The 18740-nt window shown below is 43.1% G+C and overlaps 1 protein-coding gene across 1 annotated transcript; it reads right to left on the bottom strand.

The window, feature by feature from the left end:
* Positions 1–23: 23 nt before the first annotated feature.
* On the bottom strand, positions 24–16357 carry bcl3 (BCL3 transcription coactivator). The gene is made up of 10 exons (XM_076152757.1): positions 15424–16357; positions 14701–14821; positions 9618–9726; positions 4995–5196; positions 4550–4638; positions 4346–4423; positions 3817–3984; positions 3291–3390; positions 2184–3205; positions 24–543 (listed from the first exon to the last, which is right to left on the bottom strand). Exons 1-9 carry the CDS (start codon positions 15950–15952, stop codon positions 3087–3089), a joined length of 1515 nt encoding a protein of 504 aa, XP_076008872.1. The 5' UTR covers positions 15953–16357; the 3' UTR covers positions 24–543; positions 2184–3086.
* Positions 16358–18740: the final 2383 nt, after the last annotated feature.

Below are 18740 nucleotides of genomic sequence, written 5' to 3' on the forward strand. Positions count from 1 at the left end.
TTGTTTCCTTTTTGACAATCTGCTTTGTGCTTAATGCCTTGTGTAAAAAAATGTCTAAAACCTGAAAACTAAAAACTTTTGGCTCATGTTTTTCCCTCTTAATGGATGTATTGTGTACACAACACTGTCATACCTCTTGAAAAGAAGAGGCCAAGTTATTAATTCTGTTTGTGTCTATATACAAGACTCTCTCCTAAAAGGGAGAAATTAACATTCATATGAATAAATAATCTGTCCAACACAAACTTCTCTAGTTTTCTTTCAAAATATGTCTCCAAGTAGACTTATCATTGCTCTAAGTATCAAACATCTTGGCTTTCCAGTCCAAGTGCCATTTCTTCACATTCAATCCCACTAGTATCAAAATATTTGCTGGCTCAGATCACAAACGACTCTTCTTATTCGTTCAGACATCAAGCATCAAAGTGTTCCTAATTGGTTTTGTTGTGCTCAAAAAGTCTGTTTCAAATGTCTTTAGTTGTATTGTTCCAGGTCCTGGGCAACAAAGGTTGAGAGGGCGGCCTCCAAGTGCTTTGAGAGAATCTGCATTCAAAGGAAAATCCAGTTACCTGTCAAACAATACATAAACATGGATGTTTAATCACTTTAGACTTTAATATAGACCAGGTAAAACGATATAACACAACACAGCTAGTAACCCGAGATCAACGCCATTTATAAGGACGGGCACTTTACCTAGTTTTCTTTGCTATTCTGGCAGGGTTTACACACACCCACTGTATGTTGCATACCGGTGTGCTGTACATGTACTTTTCCACAGTCACGTCACCCAGCTGCATTGGCAAAACCACACTTACACTGAATCCATTACACTATGTGATAACAAGGAATTGTACAATATTGCATTAAATACTAAAAAAAACAGTAACTTTAACAACACATTTCCTTGTGATAAATGATGGTTTAAATGTGACAGCCATCTTGTGAGCACTTCACCTTCCTGCTCTTGTTGTGACTGTTGTAAAACCGTTTGACAGAATGTTGGGCCACTATAACCAGATCGAGCACCACACATGTCGGATGACCACGAAACTGCCAGGACAGGCACTGATCTCAGATGACAACCTTCCTGTAAAAGGGGCGTGTCTTTAAAGGGTGACGTGCACACCACGACTTCTATGACGTCAGATATCTTTAATACGACGGCGCTATTGTCTTATGAGCGCGGGGTCGTAAATTGACAGAATATATATACATGGTTACACACACACACACACATATATATATATATATATATATATATATATATGTGTGTAACCGAACAAATCGAATAAAGTTAAAGGCGTAAAAACGGGAACCTGACGCCAGATCCTGACGCCACGGAAGAGGCACTCTAGTTTTGCGGGGATGCCTGCAGCTGGTGCGCCGGTTCTTCTCCCGCACAGTGGGCTCCGAGAACACCTAACAGAGTGCTTAAAACTTTTCATTTCCCGCTGCGCTTTTTGTTGTTGTTTTGTCTTATAAATGGCAGCGAAAACCCGGTCTGGGGATGCAAAGGAACTGGGACGCCACGTTGAGAAAGTTGTCCTGACATTCGCCACAAACACTTAAGACGGCGGACGCTTACCACTTCCTAGAGCCGAAAAACGTTTCTAATCAAGTGTCGTTCGCCGCACTTTAACAGGAAATACAACGGAATAGATTGAGGGTTTACTGTAATCAGCAACCAACTGTGGCTGTGACGCTTTGTGGTAAACACGCCGCTCGCTCGGTTTGGGGTTTTGACTGCTAATGTTGTAACAGCGACGCAAATCAAAGACGCTGCCAGCTCAACTTGGTGTTTTTTTTAAATCTGGGAACTTGTTTCCCTGAACGCTGCTCCGACCGCCGACGTGCTCTCGTCTTGTCTCGCCATTCTTCAGAAGGGTTAGCGCGACACGTTAGCATGCCCCAGAAGTACCGTGGATAAATTCATTTCCAGAAACGTGCGCGTCAACCGTCCGGTTTAGTTAACCAACGTATCTAAATACGCGGCGTTAACACATTTGGCGCAAAAACAAGTGCGTGGCTTCTCTTTAAATCGTGTCCGACGTATCGTTTGTGTTGTCGACTAAACAACGACTGGTGTAGCATGCTAAGCGTTAGCCTAGCTCGTGTGTATTAAGTGATATGCTTCAGATGCGGATTAACCGTGTTATGATTCAAGAGAGAAAAAGCGCTACCTTCACTTTGTTACATCCATCCGCAGTCTTCCACTTTTGACGTTACTTGTATATTATCGCCGCTGTCTAATTAAGTTAAGTTGAAACTCGCTCTTGGGAGAAATCCGCCGAGTTGTCGGGTCTTTGTCTCTTCTTTCGGAATATTGACAATTCAACATGGCCGCGCACTCTTTTTTGGGCCGGAGGAGTGTGAATTGACCAATGACAGCGCTGCTTTCAAATTTACGACAGTTGTTGCTGGATACGTTTGACAAATGTACAGCTTTCGTAGCAAACATTTAATACTTTAAAACACACACACACACAATGAACTGCTCGTAACTTTTACAGTCTTGAAAATGTTTGATAGTGCAAAGACGTCAGTTTCCCCAAAAGTCTTTATAACTAAATTATTAGTTTGAGGATTATAAAAGTGTCCAAGATCACTTAGTTTAAGTCGATGTCCACTATCCAGGGTTGATTCCACACAACTCAGCACAAATTCAGCTCTCATTGTTCTGTCCTGATCACATGCCGTAACATTTAATCGTTGCTTCTTACCCAGACAGTGAGTTAGTCTGGGACATATTTGGACAACAGATTCTGGTGTCTTCTGATCTCAGTCCCCAGCCTGAGTCTGGTGTATGCTCCTTCCAAATCTGGGCCACACACACACACACACACACACATATATATAATTAGCTGCCACTTGTGTGTAGACTCCAGGCCACAACTGAGAAACATCTGTGTAGATCTGATCACACAGCTGATCACTGCAGCGGCTGGCAGGCTATCGGTCCGTCAGTACATCCAACAGCAGCTGGGCGTGGGCTCTCTGTAAAAGGAGTCTGACACAGCCCAAGTTGAGCCTTCGTGTGGCCGTGTGGAGTGTACTTGTATCTCACACTGGGCATTACGTCTGATCTAATAAAGTGGAGAGGCAAGCGTAGATGGGGTCTTTGGACTCTGGGAGGCGCTATGGTGAGGGGTATGTGGCGTGGTTGAAGGCGAATATCCAAGACTGTGATTAGATGACGGGGATCCTAAAAGAAAGGCCGAGAGAACAAATGAAATGCCTGCAGTTTACTACCTTTAAGTGTGAAGATGGATGTGACTGTGCATATTTACCATTTACCGCTAAGACGCTCCCACGTGGGGACACTGAAGCGTAGGGTTGATCTTGAACTTTTATCTGCTTGGAGCCCCTCCCTCGTAGCACATCAGCTATCTGAAAAAGATTGCAAAATGTTACAATCTCTTGTTTACATGAGCTAAAACACATGACACTGTTTTGCAATCATCCATCATTCAATCATTTGTGGAAAATACACTGCACCATTCCAGTCTGGCCTCTAGATGGAAGGAGAAACTGCTTTATTTTCCATTCTTAACAAGCCAGCATTTCTTCCATGTATCTTTACTGGAGCTGCATCTGATTTTTTTTCTGATTAAATGGGTGAGATTTGCCATCAGAGCAATACAAGTTGAAACAGTTGAGAGACAATGACAAGGAAGAAGCTTTGAGATTCACAGCTTTCCTATCACTAAACCGCAACTCCCAACTATAAATAAACGACACACTAAGCATGGAATTTGGGCATGTTTTGTATGCAAATTATTTGCGTCATCATTCCATTCTATTTCTGTCACTCACTTTTTTATTTTTGGCCACCATCACGGGCGTGTCATTGTGGTAGTTCTTAAGGCTGCAATCGGCTCCACTCTTAAGGAGCAGACGCACAGTGTCCACCTGTCCTCTGCCACAAGCACTGTGCAGGGCCGTGTTCCCACTGTACGACTGGCTGTTGACATCACAGCTATTCTGTGACAAAAGGACATAAAACGTCATCATGAAAGCCAGGAAGCAAAACAAAAGACAGGTGGAAATTGATTAATTTAATTGTAAATTTGATCACATAGGAGAGAAGAGAAGAAAAGTCTGGGCAAAGTAACATTGTGATTTGTGAGATCTGATAATAAATCACAAAGTATAAAAGTGCTGGTTCATTCCTTTGTAAAGGTTATCTGTAATCTAAAAAGGAAAGGGAAACTGTGGGAGATCAGCGTGATTGTAAAGTAGAGTCATGCAACTGATGAGCTGGAAAGACCAAAACAGACCTAACAAAACGACCTGAGTCATAACCCCTCAACCTCCTTCCTCCCTTGCTACACACCCTCATTACCTCAATGAGGAAGTGGACCATGTCTGAGTTATTGCTCTCCACCGCGTGCATGAGAGGACTCTGGCCACTCTTGATGTCCTGATCAGAAAATAGCACCATGAGAAAAAAAAGTCAATGCAGACAGTTTGGTGCAATACATCTCTTAATGTGACCTCGTGAAACGTAATCACTGAGGAGTACAGTTAACACAGTGCAAGAACTTACCAGAGCATTGATGTCCGCTCCCGCATCCAGGAGTATTCTGGCCAAATCCTTACAGCCACGTTGCACTGTCAGATGTAGAGGGGTCAACCCTAAGAATGGGATGTATTATTATGAGTTGAATAATAATGATAAAATGAATGTCTTACAATAAAAAATACATAATGCCCCTCGGTACCACTAACATAATACCGTTTAGGGTTGCTGTTGGGTCATTTCAAGTATTCCCCAACAAACACACATGCACAAATTCAACTGACGTCATTATCAATCTTATTGTGTTGTTAGACTACAGATTTGAGCAACATTGTTATTTGATCATTGGTATGCCAAGAACACGGGCCCAAAATACCTAATTTATGCCATAATATTTGAGTTGATTGATGCTTATTAGTCGTTGTATGTCTTTTCTTCTTTTAGGAAGAGAATCTTCTGGACCGTAATGTACCTTCATAGTTTCTGAGCTCCAGGCATGTGGCAGGCGAGGACAGAGAAAGCACTACAGCGAGACAGTCACGCTGGTCATATTCACAGCAGAGGTGGAGCGCTGATTGGCCGTTACGGTCCAAGGCCGTAGGGTCGGCCCCTGCTCCCAACAAAGCCTCCACCATGCCTGCCTGCTGGGTTATCACAGCCAGATGAAGAGGAGTCTGCGGAGAGGAGGGGACCAGAGACAGTTTAGACCAGTCAATGTATTCAACTTCTTAGTCACAAAACACTGTTTCTCAAAAGGGGTTCACTGGTCACACTGCAGTACACACTAGGCAGCAATCTGAGAGCATATAGTTCCATATTCATATCCATGGTTGCAAATAGTTGACACTGTGCAGGCTATTTTTATGAACTTAGTTTCATTGTTGTGACTAATAAATGCTGATCTAATGGTGGAAATCACAGATCTGGATAACCATCAGGAAGTTGATCAAGTCTACCAAAAATCATGGAAAGACGAGAATATGTGTTGTGATATTCTCGTAACAAAGACAAGCAACTCCAAAAACACAAATTGTTAAGATACGTGATGAACAGACAATTATGGATTAAACACAATAAAATCAATGGTACCCATATTCTTTGGCATGTGAGGTTAAAGGAAGATATGGTACTGTTTCCGGTAAAGCTATCGTTTCATCAACAGATATCAACAGGAAAATAGAGTCAGGCCAGCATCTACAAAATGCTGGGACACTGTGTCTGATTTCATTATCGTTACCACACATCATGAAGATCACAAGATAGAGCAGCCACGTGCAATACCCAGCACCAAAGCACGTACACCACAAACAACTGCCCTAACACACAATATGAATGATTTAAATGAGGATGAGCCGGTTCTGAGAGACAAACAGTCTGCAGCAACAGGAAATACTTAGCTGTTCTCAAGGTGGTTCAAATGATTTGGTGCTAAGTGAAATCCATTGAGCAATCCAGGATATTCCTATGAATGAGCTTTGTACATTATCAAATTGCGCTATTCTGTCATCTAGGTCAACCCTGTTCACTGACAGCTTGTTTAGATTAAGAAACATAATCGTTTTGTTCAGAAACTATTAAGTCATAAAGGGAACTCCTTTAACCTGGGATTTTTTTTAGCAGCTATTAATGTTACACAATCAGCACACCAATCAGGAACACACAGTGTGCCAAGTTTCACATTTACAGCAAATGGTAATAAATCAACCATTAAAATGTTTTTGTGTGTGTGTGTGTGTGTGTGTGTGTGTGTGTGTGTGTGTGTGTGTGTGTGTGTGTGTGTGTGTGTGTGCTTGTGTGTGTGTACGTGTGTCTGCGCACGTGTGATGGTGAAGGTTTGTTTAAGCAAAGAGTATTTAAAAAAACAGAAAGAGCATTAGAGGGATTCCAATGATCCTCCTTTCCACTCCCGTTTCCCTGAAATCTGTGAGTCACACACACACACACACACACACACACACACACACACACACACACACACACACACACACACACTCATATGTCCATGTAAAATGTATGTTCAATGAACCTGCTATATTCAACAGTCACTGATGTAAAATGCAGTCGAACTGCTACTTTAACTCACACACTGCTCATGAAGCACGCCACAGACCTCCTCTGGCCTTCTAAAAGGACTTCACAGAGTTGACAAAGCAGAGTGACTAACACAAAAATCATGCAAAGATAAGAGGGGAGATGGGAAGGGAGCGAGGGGGAGCTGAGAGAGGGAGGAATGAGGAACAGACGGAAGTAGTGGAGGGGAGCCCAGGGGAAAGACAGGATAAGAGAGGGAAAACCCCTTGCTTCTCCCATGAGTCTGTCCTCACATACTCACATTCCTGTAAAACAAGCAGATCAACATGAAGGAGGAGAAAAGATGAGAAGAAAGAGGAGGTTTCTGGGCATGAGGAAAAGCCCCGGGCTGTAGGCTGTGCCAAACACAGATAAGTGCACATAGATGGGTGGAGGGCAACATGCAGGGAGAGACCCAGCTTTTGCAATGAACACTTGAGAATAAAGCAGGAATAACAACAACACTGCCTCTCATGTCAGCTGTTTGACAGTTACACTGATAGCATCAGTCAGTTCAGTTAAGGTTAGAAATTCAAAATAATTTTAAAGCTACAGGTACAAAACATAAATATGGTGAAGCACAAGCACAAAAGGGAGAGAGACAGAGACAAGAGTGACTAGCACGCGAGTGTGAGCGAGCGAGCGAGAGAGAGAGAGAGAGAAAAGGGAAAGTCCCTGTGAAACTACCCTCTGAACCTCGCAGCACAGAGCAAGGGGGGTCATGTGACTTCTCGGAACACGGATACTAAAGAACACACACACACACACACACTCACACACACACACACACACACACACACACACAGAAAAAACAGCATGCACAAATCAAACCCAAGTGCATTAACATGTCTGAATATATTTGTTTAGCAATTTAAACAAAGGCTACAACAGCATAATGGCTGTGATCATTTGAGGAAGTATCTTCCGAATCATCTGGTTTGAAATAATGCAAAGTTACTACATAACTACAGTGATATATAAATTCATCTTATCAGCAGCTTAGCAAAATGTCAAAGGCTACAAATCAAAGTGTGTCTGATCATTTACATCCTTCATTGTGGCAAGAACATATCACATGCACTTATGCTGGTGCAAAGCACATGACCATCAGCCCTGTTCTTCTCGTGGGTGGCCCCTGGGGAGGATCAGTCCCCAAACGTGCAGTCGCCAGGGCCGCATGCTGCACGACCTGAGCACAGGGCCATCAGCTGTGGTGAGGGCCGCCAAAGCTGGGCTAGAATCATCTGTTTGTTTAGCCACAGTGACAGCATGGACAGTGTGGGTGTATCAAACAGCTGTCTCCAGCATAGTACTGGGAGAGCACGTCAAGTCAAACACTGACATTTACAGTACTGTTGACATGCCTTACTGATAGTAACACTCCATGAGCAAAACCACCGAAACAGGATTTGTCATCAATATGAGGAAAAGCAATGTTTTCTTTCTTTGTCTTTGTGGGAGTTGGTCTGCGCAAGTGTTCAGTGCTGCTGTGAGAAAAAAATTCCTGAACTTGAGTTTGACATGATTTGCGCAATCCAGCTAAGCCACACAATCTGGTAGGCAAATGACTGTGGCGGGTCCTGTGCTTAAAAATCTCCCCTCTTGGTTAGAACTACGTATGCAAGTGTGATGGTGCGACAAAGAGAGAGAGAGAGTATGTGTGCATGCGCGTAGTTATCGCGTGCTTGCATTTTCATACAGAGGACAGCCACAGGATATCACAGAACACATGCAGTCAAGCCTCAGCAATAAGGAAAGACAACAAGCAATGATCGGCGTTATTTCTGGTAAGCGAGCCTGTGGTGTCCCGCCTGGTGTGAAACCCCGGCCCTGAGAACTGTAAAGCTCTGCACAGCTCAGGTGCTTTCTCTGGTGAAGGATGAGAGATAGAATCGTTGGCAGGCCACAATGCAGGCGAGGAGGGAGGAGGAGGAAGAGAGAAGAGGGGGACAGAATGTGGAAGTGTTGGCTTGAGGCCAGTGGTTAGGACGGCCCTGGATTGGGAAACACCCAGAGTCGATATCATCAACACGTTCCAGTAAAACACGTAGGAACTAATCCCCTGGAAAGTTATGTTGAGGTAATTAGGTAACAGCTGAAAGTCTCAGTGGCCTTATTGTTTTCGAGACTGCTACCTATTTTAAACTTCACTGGATCCACCTGTCCGAATGCCAGAATCCATGCAAGCCAAAGTCCTTTTGCCCAAACCCCGAATCGCTCATTTCTATGCTTTCCCTTAGATGTGTTGCCAGTTTCAGGGCCCAGGCAGAACACAAACTTCCAGCGAGAACAGGGAGTGAAAATACAGCACAAACCAACCACAGAAGATAAAACAAACAAACAACAACATTGAGCTTCAAAGCATTCAATGAAAAATTGAATTGAGAAATTGAATTCTGCAAAACCGGGAAAGTGTGCGATTGTGAGTGGCTTTGCTTTTGTCTACAGGTGAAGCAAGCAGGAAGGTGAATTCCAGTGCCAAACAATCAGCTGTAAGACTGACTGTAAGAGAACGTGTGGCAAGGCACAGAGGAAACCGAGGAACTTCCTCTTTCATTCTTTTCCTTGTAACTCTGAACTGCAGGCTGAGGCCAGGAAATATGTAGCTTACGGGACAGGAGTCTCCCCATCACACACCTACGCTGTATGGATCGTTCATCGTGTTGCACTGATTTCTTTCAAACATATTACACATGAGTTGTAAAAGTTGAGGAAATGAGCAAGGGCACTAATGTTTTTTCTGGAATTCATATAATTCTTTTGGGCTTCTTGAATAACCTTTCAACCAAGTCAAGCTCCAGAGGTGCTCGAGTGTCACATGATCCTCATATCCATTGGGAATCTTTGGGCAGTCAAAAATCAAATCAAAAAGTGTGTTGTACTGCACAAGGAAACATTTGATTAGATCAGTAATGTCTGTATTTGCGCGGGCGATGAGAGCAGGTGTGTGTGCACTCGTGCAGCCCTTCATGTGTGTATTCATGCGGTGGCAGCAGTGTGGTGTCAATCGTGCGAATGTGTTCACCTGACGGAGGTTGTTGTAGATATCGAGACCTCTTCGGGCTTGTTGCAGGAGGTAGATCAGCCTGTGGACAATAGCCACTTCCCCCTTCACCACCGCTATGTGCAGAGCTCTGGAATGGACACAAACATTGACACGAGGATTGTTACTACACGAGCAGAAAGAGCAGCCGTGTGCAGAAAACTTTCATTGTGACATGGTGACCCACTAACATGCTACATCCTGGAAATACCTTTTTGGTCAAAGTAGAGACACAAAGATCTGAGAAATCATCTTTATGTGTAATGTGCGTTCTGGGACTGATCAGCAGTTGTAAGTTGTGTAACTAAATGATCCTACTGACAGTTATGCTGATCTGCTCCAAAGACGTACATGCATGACTCACTCCACTTATCGCACCCTTATCAAGAGTAAAGGGGAAACCACTATTTGAGGTCTATACACGAAGCGAAAGAACAAACGCAGGCCAAAGTTTAGGACAGGGAAGAGGACTAGACACGCTGAGGAGGGAGGGGGGAGGGAGGGATGGGTTGATGCAAAACAGATTATTATACCCTTTTTTTTTTGCATTTTTCTGTCTTTTGCTGTCAGAAGAAGCAACTTCCAGTAAGAGGCAGACGGGTTTTATGTCACTTCCTGTTGTCAGTGACAATAGTAGCAGTTTTATCTATCCATCTATCCATCTATCTATCTATCTATCTATCTATCTATCTATCTATCTATCTACCTATCTATCTATCTATCTATCTATCTATCTATCTGAATAATCTAATAGCTCACATAATGTCATTTTTTGGCAGTAGTTACCTGCATAATGCTTGCATATGCATTGACGGATTTTCTCTTGACATCACTGTGAAAAACAGAAGTTCTTTATGCGTAAATGAGACTGCAGCGGTTCTTTCCTTGGTTGGTCCCTGTTCCTCTAACTGAGCTCAACAAAGTGAACAAATAAGTGTAAACAAAGATCTTCTCTGTCTTAGTAACTAATGCCATCAGTTACCCTCCAGTTACCTTAATGAGCCACACAGCCTCAAAAGCCCTACAGTGATTAAAATCCACAGTCAACAAAAGTTACAGGATTTTCAGGTATGACATGAAATGGGGTTGCCATTGTTTCCCAATTGGCACCATCATGCTTTGATCACTCTCTCCCCTTCTCTCTCTCTCTCTCCCTCTCTGTCTCTGCTGCTCTCTCTCATTATACTCTACATTATATTCTATCTCTATCTATGCTATCTCTATCCATCTCTTTCTTTTTCACTTGAGATGAAACTGTGCTGTCTCTAGTTCCTGGAAGTGGGGCAGACCACAGGCCCAGATAACCCCAGGCACTGCAACACTGACGCAAACGGAGTCCCATGCTACCCACATTAATGCTGATAGTCCCAGTGTGTGTGTGTGTGTGTGTGTGTGTGTGTGTGTGTGTGTGTGTGTGTGTGTGTGTGTGTGTGTGTGTTTGTGTGAAAGAGAGAGAAAGCAAGGCCGTGAGAGATTGAGAAGGTTCAGAAGAACGAATAAGATGTCACAAACTCGAGCCGTAAGTTGCATGTGGTATCCTGTTTGGTATAGAGCATGAGGGCACAGCCAAAGCTCAAAATACAAGTCAAGTCAAACATATCCTGTTGTGTGTGAACCAGCTGGGCTATGAGGTGATGTCTGAGTGTGTGTGTGTGTCAACACGGCACCGAGCAGTGGACTGGAACTTACACCTAGGCCCTGTATGCCTTGAGTCGAGAGGTGCTACTTCCTAGCTTTGGGAAGGCTTGCAAGGGTTAAGTATTTGTGAGTGAAACCTATGCATCACTGCTTGCTTCAATGCCTCAAGTACCTCAGTCGCATCCATGAAAGAGTGAGTGGGTTAGTGGGATGTTGCCCCTTTCACAGATGGTTTCAGTCCACGAACAGGGTGGCCTCCATCAAACACACACACACACACACACACACACACACACACACACACACCACCCTGAACCTGTGTTCACCCCGTACCACCCTTTCATTGCAAAGCCCTTCCATGGAGCCTGGCCATATAACCACAGACACTCCTTCACACCAACAGCAGGACATGTAAGAGAGAGAGTCAGTGAGTAAGTATTCTCTGTACTGTGTAAACTGCAGAAAGCTGTTTAAATGGATGGAATTAACAGGATTTCATTGTTTGTTTTCGTTTGCTCAACATGCTTACACAAGGTGATTACATGCTTTAGTAAGAGTATATTGTTCATCTAATCTAGTTCTGTCTATAAATTTGATTACGATGTCGATTAATTGACATCGGATTAGAATCAAAGATCTAACATGCACATATAAATGTACTGACTCCTGACTCCGAGTAATAACTTGGTTACATGTAAGGTCAGGTTTCTTGCCACTGAAGTCAAACTAATGTCTACATACATTAAAGTCTTTTGATTGTGTTATGATTACTATGATTACAACGAGTTAAAAGCAAAATAGGCCAAGTTGAAGTGGTTTCAATGACTGAGAGAATGCATGAATGCAGAAAGCAGTAAGAAAATGTGTGTGTGTGTGTGTGTGTGTGTGTGTGTGTGTGTGTGTGTGTGTGTGTGTGTGTGTGTGTGTGAGAGAGAGAGAGAGAGAGACAGAGGCAATAGAGAGAAAGCGGTAAATGAGGAAGTCACAAGTGAGGAGCGGATGTTTGGGTTTTTGAGCCCATTCATTTAAAAACACTGAGAAAGAAAAGAAGAAAAGAGAGACAGAGAGAGAGAGAAACACCTGAGAAAACCACAAGCATGTTTGAGCTGAGTACTCACAGGTTTTCCCGAAACTAAGAGGCTCAGAGGTGCTGAGAATAAAAGACGAACAGCCAGTTTGACGTAAGAGCAGACACACACACGCACACGCACAGATAGATAAGGATGGGGGGCTGAGAAAATGTATTTCTGCGGAATTCACACCAGTTTCATACAGCTTCAAAGCAGACAGGAGGTAAAAGATCAAGCACCATATCCACCACCTGTCATTTCATTTCTGATAACATAACAATGTACGGGGGGATATTCAGTTTACTTTTGGGTGCAAAAATTGCAAATATTGATAAAGCAATGACATTCTAGCGAGATCCATTTGATAGGAACGCCAATTAATTACATGATGTGGTGTAAACATTCATAATGATATTGCAAGTGGAGACAGATGCATGTGACAAATGTGTATGAAGAGATGGAGATGTAACTTAATGGAGCTTTACCAGAAAGAGTTGAGCATTTCAATGTTCAAAAATGAAAAAGCTCTGCACACACATTGAGCTGAAATTGTCGTCCAGGATCATAATAAAGTACATGCATATGAATACTTTGTCTCGTGTATTAGTTTTGCGTGTAGTCCTGGCATGTCACATGACTTATGGCTCTGCTAAATGTTGGCCATGACAAATTTGTTTTGATGGATGCAAATGATACTGATACGTTTTTGAAACCACAGCATGAAAGTGTCTCAACTTTTGGCCATTCTATGATTTCAGTCACATGACTGTGTGTGTGTGGGTTTGTGTATCAGCCTGTCAAGTCAGTTGATTTGTGGGTGGGTGTTAAACTTTGAAACAGATTACCCATGTGTTAAAGTTTAATATTTGCATTCATGTGCTCTTGCGACTTCCTCCAGTGATCTTTATGCAGTATTGTAAAGATACACGTCGACTCAAAATTATAACTTTGTGGAGACTGTTTCTGTGACACACAAACGCATGCACGCACACACACACACACACACACACACACACACACACACACACACACACAACACACACACAACACACCCTACAAGGAGTTCAGGGAAATGTGTTAGACCAAAGTCCCAGGAACCACAGAGTGAATCATTCCTGGTCAAAACTGCTCTCCTTTACACAGGAAGTGAATACACTGTGATAACTCTGGCGTGGATAAGGAGGAGTACACACACGCACACACACATACAATTTGCACACATACCTTTCGCCCCTAACATCAACAGCTACCTGTACTTTAGATTCTTTGCTAACATGCCCGATTGGTGACTCACAGAAATCACAACAAATACACTGAGGTGATGCTGCAGCCACTAACATCCAGCTCACATCCAGATCACGGTTGTGTAACGTCAAAGGTTTTACTTATGAAGTCAGTCAGTCTGTCACTTGCTAAGACTTGTGTAGTCAGGATTCAGCCCAATGAATCACTCGTTCTTACTTTTACTTATTATACTGTTACACCATTCTCACTAGAATCATATACAAGCCCTGGAAGAATCATGTAAGTACAAGTGAGATGAGTAAAAGCAGGAAGGATCTCAAATACGAAGAAGTGAAATATGGTATTGCGCAAAAAATAAATGAAACATGTGATTTTTGAAGTATGCAAATTAGTACACATACAAGGTAAACTATGACCCAACAGTATGGACCCTACATACTGACACACACTTAGAACAAACAATGGGCACAACAGGGTGTGTGGTGCCAGGTTAGAGTTGCAAGTTATTGCAAGTATAGGATATTTCAGATATTAACATGTATTATAGAAAGTATTAATGTTGTTCATACTTTCATCCTCCTATGTATGATGGCTTGAGGAAGGGAGGACAAAGGATCTCCTGTGTCTGCTGATTTGAAGCATTAAATCTCTTTGGTGCTCTATGTGCTATGTAGGCTGTGGTAGGTCAGAGGTCATGTTCTGTAGATCTTCTGCAAAATGACAATCAATTCTCCAAAGTCTTGTGGTAATCTCATAAATATTTGTGTGTGATGCGATTTTAGCTCTGTGTCCTCCAAGACATATTCACTGGAACATGAGGATTATGTAAATGCATGATGTGGATGAATCATGTTTCAATTTATGGTCATAGGCTTGTATATGGAATGACTTTCATTCAAGGCAGTGAAATTCAGATTTATGGCAATAAATAGTTAAGATCTCTACCATCAACTATCTCTCACCCGCTGCTCTTACTGATTATAAGAACATTTGCAGGATGTATGCACGGTATATTGTGTGGTCTAGGTGACCGAGGATTTGCCTGAACGAACTGCACACCACAGAGAACAATCCTAACTCACAATTTCAACCATTTAAAAACCTCAACATACGTGTCTCCGTCTTCATCTTGACGTGTTGCCAGGGCGACACCACCCAGCAGGTTGTCACTTTGGTAGGTCAGATAGTGGTTTGGCTCAGGGATCGGGGTCAAACAGTAGGCTGGGAACTGACCTGAGGGGGGGAGGGGGAGGGAGGGGGGTGCACACACAGAGAAGTGGGAAATAAAGCATTAGAGGATTAACAGGATTACCTGCCAAACAAACAAGGAATAAGGAAGTATGGAGGTATGCAATTGTTTGCTTGTGTGTGTGTGTGCAAGAGAAAGAGAGAGAGAGAGAGAGAGAGAGAGAGAGAGAGAGGGAGAGAGAGAGAGAGAGAGAGAGAGAGAGAGAGAGAGAGAGAGAGAGTACAGTAGTTGTGGTAGTTGTGAGGTGACCCAGTTCATCCTTTCAGAAGTAGCAGAATAGCTGACTGGACAGTTTCTCAATGATACACAAGCTTCTGCATCAACAGTGACTCTGCACTTCACTCTGCAACCTGCTAACACACTCATGAGCCAGAATGATGGAAGAGCTGCTGCCTGCTCCTTTCACTTGTACAATCAAACAGAACTTCTTATTGGACCGTGACCCACACTGATATTCAGGGTAAACGCAGATGTCCAATACATCCCCATAGACCGCCTGGCTCAGGATACTGAACACATAAAGACTGAAACCGCTGACACATAATATGAGTGAGATCTGGGCTGATGAGTTTTCTGAAACACTTACTGTAGAAGTGAGACGAATGAATGAAGCGTAAGACATCCAGACTCTGTCCTGACACTTCAGGGCGCCTCGGTGTCATTGCTGGCACCCAAACATTGTTTTCGCGTGTGGGTCTTCCGAAGTACTTGACCGGCCTCCCACGTAGTGTCGAGTCCGCGTCTTCCGCCGGAGATAAGCGGTCTCCTCTCTCTGAACGAGTCGGCGACGGTCTCTGGGGCTCCGGCTCGGCAGGAATCGGGCGTTTCCGAAAAGGAAGCCTGGAGGAAGAATTGTCCGCTGTCCTGTTGAGCACAGTGCCGGTGTCCGAGCCCGGTGCGCCTCTCGCCGTAGGACAGTTTAGTCCAGCAGCGTTCGTCCCTGTGCGCCCCGGGGCTGCAGGTGAGCCGCCTGCCGCACGACAGTCCCGGGCGCGACCTTTACAGTCCGGAGAGCGACACCCGGTGCTCCCACGCTCCCGGTCAGTGGTGCGCAGGTCCAGCGGCGCCGAGGCAGCCGACTGGTTGTCACCGTTCATGGTCATGATCCTCGGCATCAACCGGCGTCAAGTCGTAGATGTCCGAAGATAAAGCGCGATATTACGTGACAGTTTAAGTTAGGAAGAGTTTAGCCAAAGTGGCGAAACTGTCTTTGCGCAACTCCCATCTCCACGAAATCAGATGGACATCGATCAAAGCGTCACCTTTTATCCTCTTGGCGTGTCTGTCTATGCCATCTGATCAATTGGCTCTTGTAGTATTGGATCAGGCAGAGCCAATAGCTTCGGTATTGATTATAGGAAGCTCGGTGTACCTATGACACCAGCTGCAGGTACAGTGCACTGCACCAGCGCTCATCTGCTTTTAATGAAAGTAATGAGAGCGACAGCCCTGATACGCTCACAACAACGCTGCGCCTGCATGTGTTTTCCCTCCGCTGCTTATTATATGAAAGGAAGAAAGAGTCCGTGAAACTGGCAACCCCTTATGGTTCACTGTAGAAAACATTCATTCATCAGCATTACTTATTACTTCCCCCCCCCCCCCCCCCCCCTTTTTTTTTGATGTATTGATTGATTGGTCGACTTGTGCAGAGTAAAGTGGGACAGTGGGTCCACAATTTGGGACTGGTTGAAGGAAATACTTGGATAATGGGAAAGGTTACAGGTTGAATGCAGTCTTTTTAGATAAAAACAATTGATTTATCACGTTTTTTGTTTTTGTTTTTTACCAGTGACTGCACAGATCTCACCTCAATCTCAACTCATATTTCAACTTTTTTTGGACGTGCAACTAATAATGATACCTAATAATAAAGTCTTGTGTTGATGCATCCTGTTGTGTCAGTTATATTAGATACGTTTATACAGGATGGACTACATAATTAAATCTATCCTTATGTTGTAACTTGCACGTCAGAGGAGAATAAAAACAGAAACAGAAAAAGGAAATAGATTAAAGCATGAATCTCTTTTCCATATTTCTTTCACTTGTATTTATGTCACACAGTGGGTTTCTGATGTTGATATCAGGCTACAAACGTACAGTATGTATCAATCTCTATTAATCTGTATGTTCAAAGTTGGCTGATCTCATTAAAGCAAAACGTGCTATTGTCTTTTATCCCATGTGTTTAACAATTGAGAGAGTTCTGTCAATAATTCAAAGTCAAACATTATTTTTTTTATATCTGCAATATGTAAACTCCTTTTGTTGTTCTTGTGCCTTTGACTGATGATGTGTCTGCAAAAAGCTGAACCAGCCGATATCCCTGTTAAGATCGTTTATTTGGGGAACTTACCCTGTTCAACCTGCCTGACTGATTGATACCATGCACGGGACCCTTTTAAAGTTTTAATATCTGTGCTATGTTCCAAACACTTACAGCAGGGGTATAAATGTGAATATGTAGAAGATTGCTCACACTGAGAGACACTGTATATTGTATTTCCTTGCCTTCATGCTTACGCAACTCCGCCCTCAGTCTAGGCTCTTGTTACCAAGGTCAATTTGGGACTTTCCTATTTCACATGAAGTGTAGAATTGGCAACGGAAAGTAAAGATTGGTGCTTAAAGTCCCTAAAACACCCTGACACTGCACAAACATGACCTGCAGCTGTCAGGGCGCTCAACCATTATCTTTGGTCTCCTCTGGTAATATGTACCTGCATTTTCAAAAAGGAGGGGGGGGGGGGGGGGGTTTAGTTGTGATACTTTGAGGCAATGCTACATAATGAATACAGAGTGAACACTTAACTGACTAATACTCCAAGTTGAGACAATGAAATGAGGCCCTCGTGTGCCAGGACAGCAGAAGTACAACCAGGGAACCATAAGCGCAGTCAAGGAAAATTATTCAAACTCTTCAATTGTTTCATTTGACACATCGTAATTATTGTTTGTCAGTTGACCATGTGGCTTTAACTTCAGTCCTCTGTAGGTAGACACAGTAATGGGTTCACAGACATATAAACTGGAATTTCAATGCGAAACAATAATGAAGATTGATCCGATATTGTATAAGTGTTGCTAACCTTTAAATGAACACAAATCCAACATAGGTTTCTTTGAAATAAGTTGAAACTGACTAAAGTAATTGGAATCCACTACTTTTGTATCCCATATTTAATAGAACATACACTTGCTTTTGATTTCAGGTGTAACAGATCATTTAAATGATAAAACAAACAAAAATGGCCTGGACAAAATTATTCATACCCCTCACAAGTGATAATTAATTGGATTGTAGTTATATTTCAAGCAGAAAATTTCTTTAAATGGTGTCACAGATTCATACTGCTGTTGTCTACCTCCCTCATGGCCCTTACACAAAATTGTTAAATGAGTTCTCCAACTTAATTGCAGACAAGCACCATAATCTTAAGAGACTAACATTGACTTGAAGATTTGAAACAGTACAGTTTGCTAAAGCGTCTTCTACCCTTATCCACGCAAGTTATTCAGTATAAGTCCATAACACTTTTGACCATGTGCTCAATCCTGGCACATGGTCTAGGTGTAACCAGTCTGAAAATATTCCTGTATTTTGCCCACATTATCCTTGTCTTTCAAATCAATGTAATCACTTCTGCCATAAGACAGAGATTTTCCTCAGCTGTACTATAAGTTCTGACACAGTTGGTCAAACTACCTCAAGCTTTATTAGGCTCTCTTAACTCTATGCCGTACTGAGTCCAGAGGATGAGGCACAGCCACACTGTGAGTGTTGAGGCCCTTGGATCGGCTGCTTTTCAGTTCTCCTGTCTGCTTTGCTGTTTTCACCCCAGATGGTCGTTGGGAATTTGATCCACATGGTCCCAGGATTCCCCTGCCCGCCATCCCTGA

The sequence above is a fragment of the Genypterus blacodes genome, unplaced genomic scaffold (assembly GCF_046128005.1).
Source record: "Genypterus blacodes isolate CSIRO-AG114 ecotype Tasmania unplaced genomic scaffold, CSIRO-AGI_Gbla_v1 ptg000057l_1, whole genome shotgun sequence".
NCBI classification, from domain to species: Eukaryota; Metazoa; Chordata; class Actinopteri; order Ophidiiformes; family Ophidiidae; genus Genypterus; species Genypterus blacodes.